Consider the following 10569-nt stretch of genomic DNA (forward strand, 5'->3'; position numbering starts at 1 on the left):
AGCGCTCGGTTCCACTTGGCTCCCGCGTGTTGTACCTTTTATTTTTATGTCGCAATAAAATTCAAGTAATTTAATTGATTTGCAAGAAAGTTTATGAGTTGGAAATTATGTTGACTTTCAAGTAATTTGTATCGATTAAAGCAATTTATTATAATAGTATTTTTGTGCATAAAATTATGTAACGACTTTATTTGTGATGAAATTACAGTGTAGCGTAAATAAATAAATTTGACTAATTAAATTACATTTATTTTTGATTTATATCCTAGTCTTAATTTTTGATAACAAATATTACATGAATGAAATCATAAAACGTTGACTGACTTAACCTTGGATTAAGTCCAAAGTGGCGTGCACCAGTCAATTCGCTCCGATGGCGGTAGGCTACGATCAGTATCGGTTTTCAGTGATTTTTATCTAGTTTCTAAGATTGTGGCTGTACGACGCCGCAGCCGTTGATCCGCCGCGACCGTACGCGCGAATTAGATCCACTTTCACGTATTTACACTTGGAACGAATTATATGGAACAATCGCTTCCTCTTATCGATCTTTTAATTATATTTGTCGCTTGTTATTGATATCATGTAATTTAATTATTGGATAATATTTTTTAATCTGCGTAAATTTTTCTTTTAACGATAACATGACTAAGGAATATTAAGTAGAAAGAACAACAGCGAGAGTGACTTAAATACAATCACAATTAATTTAACTACATAATATATTTATATCAAATTTTTCTGTCAAAAATAATATTTAGTCTGTGTGATGTAACTTTTATATAATATCAAGATAGTGACAAATCATTGTTTTTTTCTCCTTCAAAAGTGTGATACTCTATAGTTTGTTTGTGTACAGTTGTCATCTCTCTGGTACTTACATGGGTTCAGCGCACAAGGTTTTTTTGTAAACCTTATTGATTTAGCTTATTTTTTAACAGCCGCCTGCCTGTTGCAAATTTTACTTAGGAGAGGAATTAACATTTTTATTTCATAATATAAAGTAATAAAAACGCGATCAGAAATAGATAATTACAGTAAATACTTTAATGAATTGTAGCACAGCTAATAGAAAATTGAATAAGTATTATAAATCTGAACAATATCGGATTTGATCGTTTCTCGCAGCGAAACTGCGCGCGTAAGTGCGTGAGAAATAAATGCCCATTTATGTCGTTACGTTTATTCGCAACAAGATAAAAGTTAAAGTTCAATAAGTGATTATATTGATATACATCGACATGTGTGTGACAAAGTTTACTCTTGAATTATGTTCTTTACCGCTTGTTTTGACCATTTGTAAAAAAACATATTGTTATCGCAGCTTTTTTTAATAGAGAGTAAAAGAGAGATTGTTTTTGAATGATGGCAATATGTTTTGGTAATATGATATACATATGTTGATACGTTAGGCCATTAACATGAACAGGGAAGCTTTGTAAATGAAATCGAAATGACTCAACTGCACAGATACGTACTCGTTTCGTATTCCACGTTCGTAACGTCATTTAATTCTATTCCGTAATGCAATCATGATAATTCCCTTCCAACTGTCTACGTAAGTAATTCTAGATGACAGTTTCTCGGCTTTCACTATCTAGGGTCGCGGGTTCGACGCCTGCCCGGTCGACGATGACCGCTCAATCCATGCGGTAAATAAAACCTCTTTCCGTTTGATGCCTGCGCTCGTTTGTCATTTGTATAATAATTATTTGAATCATCTGTCATTTTGTTTTCATTTTAATGATAATTGCGATTTCTATATTCATTTATAAACTCAATGAGTCATTAATCGTCCCCATGGTTAAGGAAGTTCAGCTACAAGAAAGATACAGCTAAATATTAGACTAACTGCCGAATGTCGGTAACTGTTCACCCTTAGTGTAAACTTAGTATGAGAAATCTACAGTAAGCGTCACCCTTAATGACTAATTATCGATTCTGAGTACGATAATTAATGTGGTAGGTTGTCCTAGCATTTACTAATAATAGTTAGAATAACATTTATTGAAAATACATCGTAATACGAAAACTAGAAGTATAAGATTAGTTACGATTCCATGCATCAACCGTACTGTACTGTCCGGCTTTGTTCAGTCTCTGTCGGAATATTGCGTAAACTTAGGAAAGTTCGCCGACACCATAATGCCCATAGGAATGCTATTCATTGAACTTATTAATATCGTGACCAATGTCACAAGCGGAAGCGTTTTTTGAATTGAACTTTTTTTAAGATATTGATTAACTATATAATATTATATTTATGAAACGGTAGCAAATTATATAATTTGAGACATATTTTTTGTAAGAAGTTCTTAATCCTTATTATCAATCAATTTTGATGATTTATTTATCATCTATTTCAAATTTTAATTTGCATAGAGGAATAAAAAGAGAAAACAAGAGGGAAATTATCAATATTATGATTCTTATTAGAATTTCAGACATTAATATCTGAATTTATATCGTAGTCTAATTAAACCATTGGAGAAGAATTTTGGTTACAAAAAAAAACGCTCGCGTTCATCACTTGAGCCGTATAAAATTGCATTATAGATGCATTATAAGTAACAAAGCAGTAGGCAGTGGGTAGTGCGCTATGGTGTTTTAATAAATCAAGTTGCGTCATTCAAGAATCGAGGGAATCACGATTGCTACAGAAAGATTACGAAATGTTACATTTGTGTTGAGCAAAGGCGTACTACTGAGATGAACTTTAATTTTGTGCCTTGTATGTGTTTTATACCGTAATAAGTTTTTTTATTTAACTAAGAATAAGTGATCAACTACATAGTCAAGAAATCAACTATAGTACTTAAGTCTTTCTTCTCGTTAACAAATTGTAGTAGTTTTGTTTGTAGCTTAGAGCTTTACCGCGAAACAAACCGCATTTACACAATATGTTTGTATATGTCAACTTTCACACGAACACAATCCTTTACAATATACTTAACACAATCATATAGATATAAGTAAGTTTTGTTAATATTGTTAAGTTTGTATGTACAGTCAGCTGCATTAATATTTTACAAAATATTATAAATTTGTGCTTCGGTTTCAAAAATATGTATGCATCCATAAATGTGAATTCGGAGAAGGAAACATACATATTCTTCAAGTCGAAGGTCTATACAAGTATTTAAAGTTTTGTAAATGTATACATATTTATCCAGCTGACTGTACACATTAAAAATATTAGTCATATCACGTGATTTATGTCGTTATGGTTTTACAAACAACTGTATTATTTTAAGTAACTATCTCGTTATTCAACACAGCATTATAAATATTATTTGTCGAGTGTCCGCGAGCGGCAATGAAAGTAAGAGGCTCGGGGTTCGATACCCGGACGGAAACTGTACCGGGAAGTGTTTCCAGCTTGGATAGCACGCCGTATCTTGTTATTAAGTAAGCTATCTACTACTGATGCCTTGTTTTATTCTAATAAGTTACTTAGCGTTTGTTTACGACCGGAATTAATATTCGATTTCGTATCATTTTTCCACCAATCATTCATCATTTAGTCACCAATTTGATTTAAACTCAACGGATCTAAATATCACAATATTAATTGAAAACTTGTGTAGAGGGCGAGCGAATTCATACAAAATAAATTTAATAATATTCGGGTCGATGTAGAGTCGAATATTCATGTAATTCCGTAAATATCAAATAAATAATTCTAAAATATATCTACTACACTAGACTTAGAATTGGTTTAATTTATTTAATCAATTGACTATAATATAAAAGATTACTGTAGCTTTGATATTTCATAGTTTTTTATTGCTGGCATCGGAGAAAATCATAGCGCGAAAAAACTACCAATTTTTTGTCAATAAAGCCCACGGATTTTTTTGTCATAGTTAATTGTGCACATTACTGAGTTGTGTCGTAACTTAGACTTTCTTCAATGATAAAAAGTATTACGTGACGGCGCGCGGGTCGCTTCCGAACGGATCCGGGTTCGATTTTATTGTTCGTTATTATTGAGCCAATGGATTAGATATACCCAATTTATTGGTAGAAGCAATTTGTTTTCGCAAAGGAAATTTATTACTTAAATTAAAATTGAATTTGAGCTGCTTCGATTAGATTTAAAGACTTTATTTCACGGTTCAATTGTATTATAACCTGTAAATACTATTGTTCACACAGACTGGGGTGGAGAGTAGAACAGAATTTTGTTGCAAATAAAATTGAGCTTTATGCAATTAGATCAAGGTTTAACTTTGAATATCTTTTTGATCAAAAGCAAGCATAAAAATCAAATTTTCTCGAAAGTTTAGAAAATAACAAACACATTGTACATAAACCCGAATGCTAACTAAATGTAACCTTCAAACTAAACAAAAATCGATTTGACATGAGTAACGAGCCGTTACCCGTGCGTCCGTCTGTCTGTACGTCCACTTGATTGGCTTAATTTAATAGTTATCGCAATCGTTTAGACAAGCCACCTCCAGTTATGACAAATTGTTCCGCGAAAGAAACACAATAACAAGCCTGAAAATTGAGATACTCCAATGATGATGTACAACACTGTTTGACGAATGGATTTTACTTTTTAATTTAATTAATTGATTATTGAACACTTGTGTCTATTAAGTTCTCGTTTCTTTATTCTTCAAACTTAGGTTCGTTACTTAGGTAGGTAAGTAATTTATCGCATGCGAAAAAGCATCTGCAAGCCTATACTATGTATAAATGGTCCTAAAGTACATAAGTAATTCGAAGTTGTTGATCGATTGATGGATGGCTGACGAGCTCATTAGGTAGGTTATTCACTTGACTGAAAGTGGTCAGCCTCATCAGACCATCATCAGCTAATGATGTACTTTCACCTTTATTTCGCTCAGGTCTTGCGCCACCTTACCTAATACAGTCTAATTGAGTGCGTTATACTTATGTAATCATACATGTAATATTTGAATTGCTCATCAATTTGTCAAAGGTTAAATGTAAAGTATTGGTTAGTTAAATTAAGTTAGATCTTATTATTATTTAATAACTTGATATGTTTTGTTTTGTACTCTGTGGTCCAATTCATCCAATAAGGTATCTACCATCCATCAATATTTTTTTTATAAAAACAACAATGACGTTTTGTACAGATACATCGGTTGTAGAAAATTACAATACGGATTTTACGATCTCTTTAAAATGTATTTCAACAGAATTGTACTTAAATGATTTAGTTTCTATGCGCTTTGTGTTAGTTAACAAAGCTAATCGTCCAGTCGTGTCAACTTCCTTTCATCTTGCGACGTGACAACACATAGATCATTCATCGTCATTACTGTCAACACAATAACTAACCTAAAAGTAAAGTAAGAATTTACCTTCGGAGCATTTAAAAAATCACTTTGCATTGTTACTAAGCTTTTCATACCATCCCTAACTGAAAAAGGTGGGAAGGCAAAGAGGACTAGAATGTATCTTGCTGCACACACATTCATCAGACAATACGGAATTGCTTCCACTTGATGCTTGTCTTCTGAGTGGTCGTGGTGTTTCACCGATCGAGCCTATTAAGTCGTGTAAGAGATGTTGTTTTTGCAGGCATCTACCGCTGTTACCTGATGAACGAATGATTAGGGTTTTGTCAGTTTGTACGTGGACTTGCAGTGCTCTTGTGACCGGTCAAGCTAGTCAATCGGGCAGCAGGTTATACTGCTGCTGACGCTACTACTACTTTACAAATATCATGTTAATACTTAACAGTAAGTAAAATATAATATCAGGAAGTTACTTGCTCAGTCTTTACCCGTACAATAAATATCGGTAACAAGGCATGTATCAGATAAGGCGCGGCAATTAGTCGGTCATCGCCTGCCATTCGGAGATACCATCGTCGGGCGATACTAAATTCCGGCGTAGAGTGTCCGGTATGTAACAAATATGAGTCATGGAAAAATACCAGAACAGATATAGTAAATTAATTAAGTTTGCTTCCCATTTAGGTCCAAATATTGTTCAGGAATCTGTCTCCATATAAGAAAAAAGAACTATAATTTAGGTATGTGTTTTGCTATGGTATGATTTGGAACTAATTGAATTTAATTAGCAAATGTACATGTATTATACTATTCTCGAAATTCACTTGTAATATACTAGCTAACGCCCGCGACTCCGTCCGCGCGGACTTAAAAAAATACTTAATTAGTAGCTACAGATTATGTTCTACATTTATGCCTTTCAGCGAGATCCATGTAGCCGTTCTGGAGATAACTTCTCACAAACATCCGTCCATCCAAACATACAACCAGACATGTAAAATATTAGTAAGCTATATGTTAAGGCTTCGTACGAACGAATAGAATTTAAATCCATCAAATTACATTTAAAATACGAAATTAACAATTCACAATAAGTAAAATGGGCACACTAGCGCCATGTTATTGACCTCGATAACGTGGAATTAGTAAAACAATTACATTTGTAGTATCGGACTTCCGCGAACATACAGACAAACCGATGTCATAACATGTTACGAGATGCGACAACTTTTAAATAATTCATGTGACAACAGTAATGTTTGCTCAAATTGTGACCACCAAAAGTTGAGACCTAATCAAACTGTCGCATAATAAACTCATCGTTATATTGTATGGACTTTTAAACAACACAAAGAAGAAAATCTCTTTAAGTTAAATAAATTAATTTTAACCTTAAATTTGTAAAATATAAAAACTTAGTCAGTTAGTAGAATTTTTTTTTCTAAAAACGACATTTTAGGCACGGTATTAATTTCTTAACTAAAAATATTCAAACAGTATTTACGGTCTTTAAAAAACAATGTTTTTAATAAATACAGAAAAAGATAATGTCTCAAGTCTACAGCTTGTGTGTTCTTGCGTTCACTGCAAATATATTTCATAGAAAGCGAAAACTAGACATTACCGCGACAACGAGGCGTGCTCCAATATGTTACGTTATGTCTGCATTAGCGGAAGGATATTTTACTCATATTGTTTAATGGAAGTTACCCATACTTTCATACTTTATATAATATGTTATTAAGAAGAATACGTGCAACACATATTTATTACTCTTTTGAAAATGATAGCCATATTTCAAGTCACATGAGTAAACATTTTTTATCCGTTTTATATAATTTTTACTGTAAAATTGTAAGAAGTTTATGTATTCCATGCAAGCTCTTCCTTCCTGATAATTACCTGACACGAACGCTACTAGCGCCATCTATTTTTTGCATATCAAGCGGCAGCTCATTTGAATGTACAGCGTTCGATTCCGGTGCCACTTTCTATTGCTTTGATTTATTGCTATTTAATATGCAAAGCGATCGAAACATTTGTTTATAAATGGGTTATAAACAAAATTGTTGACAGCATTTACACTATATCGAAGTTATTTGTCACCAGCTTATAAAATATCTTATAAAATTTTAAATACTTTTTTAAATCAAGATAATTTACGACACTACAAATAAAAAATAAATGATGTACTGTAATTTTATTCTATCATTGTTTTTAAATGTTTTATTTTATTTATAAATTCTATTTCAGAATGCGGCGTGTCACTGCGAAGGCACACGAGACAGCCCAGAGACAGGTCCGCTGGCCAGCTGCGCATCATCAGAGGCAGGGAGTCCAAGAGAGGTGCTTGGCCGTGGCAGGTTGGATTACTATGCTATCTACCATTAGTGACTATGTCTATGGGCTTCGCTTAGGGAGGTAGCAGGCGGGAAGCAGCTGCCCGATCATCAGCTGGCGGCGTCTATGTCTTTATTTGTGTCGTTTACGATAATATTATACATATGTTTTGATTTAAGTATATTCGTTATATCTAGCTAATGTAGTGACAAATACTTCTGCAGCTGACGATATGTTCCATTGATACAAATCATCTCGAGTCTAGAAGTTAATGTATTGAAATTTTCTTTATGAATAACAGCTAATAGTTGATGAATAAATTTGCAGGTGTCGCTACAACTGCTGCATCCTAACTACGGTCTGATCGGACACTGGTGCGGCGGTGTACTGATACACCCGCTGTGGTTGCTCACCACCGCGCACTGCATACACAAGTAAATATATCACCTCTCATAAAACGAAAGTAAAATAAAAAGAAAAGGAAATTGAAAAAGAACAAGAGGCATTGAGAAGAAAGGCTAAAAAGATCACTAATGTATTATAATAAACTGAATAGTAAAGTGTAATTGAAGTTTATGAGCCATATCTATTGCACTAACTTTATTACGATTTCCGAATTCCAGTGAGCTGTTCAACCTACCAGTAGCAGCGCTATGGACCGCGGTCCTCGGGGAGTGGGACCGCGCGGAGCAGAGAGGTTCCTTCGTGCCCATCGAGAAGATCATTCTGCACCATCGCTTCCATAATTACCAACATGATATAGGTAATAGTATTGAACATAACTGATACATTTGTATAATAAGTACCTAACTATAATTACCTCACGATTATTTCTGATTACAGCTTTAATGAAAATGACAAGAGCGGCTGACGTAAGTCCGGGAAGCAGAATCCGTACAATCTGTTTGCCGTCATACGAGTCACCTCTAGCAAACTACAGCCCTGAAAAAGGCACATCTTATTACGTTAGATCCAACTCTGAATACACCAAAAGAAAGTCTGTCAAACGTCCCAAACCGAATCCAGATTCTGCATCCAAATATTTAGAGAAACTAAACAATTTGACTAAAATTATGTTCCCAGGATATTCTAACAAGAAACATAAGAATTTGAGATACAATATAAGAGTATCAAATAATTCGAACAGACAGGCAGACAAAAAGAGCGAAGATGAAGAAGAAAATCCTAATACAGAGATGAAAAATAGGGATATAATTTACGATAGAGTAACACTAGATAAGGTAGTAAATTTGATACAAAGTAATATTGACGGGGATAAAGAAAGTAATGAAAGAAGTGATAAAAAGCTGATGTTTGGTGAAGAAATAGATCCATTTATTGAAGAAGATAATGGCATTGATAGTAAAGATGAATGTTATACGACTGGTTGGGGACGAGATCAAACTAATGGATCTTTAACAGATGTATTATTGGAAGCGGAGGTACCAATACTACCTTTGAACATTTGTAGAGACAGATACTCTTTATCTTTGCCATTGAACGATGGACACTTATGCGCAGGAAGTACTGACGGAAGCACTGGTGCTTGTGTGGTGAGTATTCCTTAATATTTAAAACAAAAGTTATCGTAGTAAGCAAATAATAAGATAAGTAATCCTATAAGTTGATAACTTGGTATCATTTAATATAAAACAGTAAAGATATCAAAGATTATACTTTCATTTAAGTTAGTAACAATACACCTCTATAAGACTGAACCTGACCTTAGATATAAAAACATGTCTGCAATCGAATAAATATAACGAGACTTGAAGTTTTAACATTTAATCTATGAACGATCGAAATGTCTGGATAAAAAGATTGACAAGCGAGATCTGGTTAGGCATTTGGCAATTTGAATCGATGCATTCCTTTCTTTTTGTTTCATTTCCGATCACGCAGATAAAGCAGTGAATCAGCATTTGCTGCTTCAAATGTTCTGTTTATCTACATGTCTATATTCAAATGTCTTATGGTTGAATGAAATATCGCTTGATTAATTTCTAATAGGGAAATATTGTTTTTTATTTAATAATCACCAGATTATTCAATTAAATTTTAATTAACAATTGTTATGTGAAAGCTATTTATGAATAAATTAAATTTAATTTAGGGTTAAAAGGATTTTGAATACTTCGGCTTTGTCTTCTTAAAAAATTATCTATATATGCTGTATGAATCATACTCGTAGTTTACAATATGCATTACAAATACTAGGTTCAATAGACGATAACGAAGCTTCAATGAAATCGGTTTTAAGACAGTTACATATGCTTTATTGTTGAATACTCATATAGGTGAAATATTTTGCTTATGGTTTGTTTTTGTTCTATTCCAGGGCGACAGTGGCGGTCCTCTCCAGTGCCGGTCGGGCGGATCCGGCGGGCGCGTTGGCGGTCGCTGGGAGTTGCGCGGGCTGACGTCGTTCGGTTCGGGCTGCGCGCGTCGCGGTGTGCCTGATGTCTATACAAACGTAGCGCACTACGTCTCGTGGATATACACTCATATATATGCCAGTTAAAATTTAATCATAATAGTGCAATAAAAAAGTATTGCAGTAAACTTGGTTCAGTGAGAGTCCAATAGAACGCGATATTTTCGTTGTTTATAGAGGTTTCTCGCTTATCCAGGTTCGACTGTATTCCTCCTCCTCTTACTTAGTTTCCTCTTACTTAAGTTAGTTTGTACCTACACTTGTAGTTACACTACATTCATAGGTTAAAAACAATGTTAGAAGTTATTGTAAATAAGATGTCTCGTGTAGCGACTATGTGATAATTATTATATTAACATATTTAATGCTTAACTGTAAAGTATATGAAAAGGTATCGAGCCCGGATTCTTCAAGTATTCTGATTAACTAATTAAATATTTAGACCTCCAGTAAAATTTTATTTCAAACAAAAAATTTAAAATTATCAGTTTCAAAAAGCACCCACTAGATGGCGCT

The 10569-nt window shown here is 33.7% G+C and overlaps 1 protein-coding gene across 1 annotated transcript in view; it reads left to right on the top strand.

Annotated features, from left to right (window-relative positions):
- Window positions 1-10259, top strand: part of LOC106117316 (ovochymase-1) — an 11925-nt gene extending 1666 nt beyond the window's left edge. Inside the window, exons 2-6 of the mRNA XM_013311570.1 lie at window positions 7533-7642; window positions 7947-8053; window positions 8243-8382; window positions 8463-9172; window positions 9958-10259. Of these exons, the coding sequence (XP_013167024.1) occupies window positions 7533-7642; window positions 7947-8053; window positions 8243-8382; window positions 8463-9172; window positions 9958-10140 (1250 nt within the window). The 3' untranslated portion in view covers window positions 10141-10259. The remainder of the gene's footprint in view (window positions 1-7532; window positions 7643-7946; window positions 8054-8242; window positions 8383-8462; window positions 9173-9957) is intronic.
- The last annotated feature ends 310 nt before the right edge of the window (window positions 10260-10569 follow it).

This window comes from Papilio xuthus, unplaced genomic scaffold (assembly GCF_000836235.2).
Source record: "Papilio xuthus unplaced genomic scaffold, Pxut_1.1 DF829567.1, whole genome shotgun sequence".
In the NCBI taxonomy this organism is placed as follows: domain Eukaryota; kingdom Metazoa; phylum Arthropoda; class Insecta; order Lepidoptera; family Papilionidae; genus Papilio; species Papilio xuthus.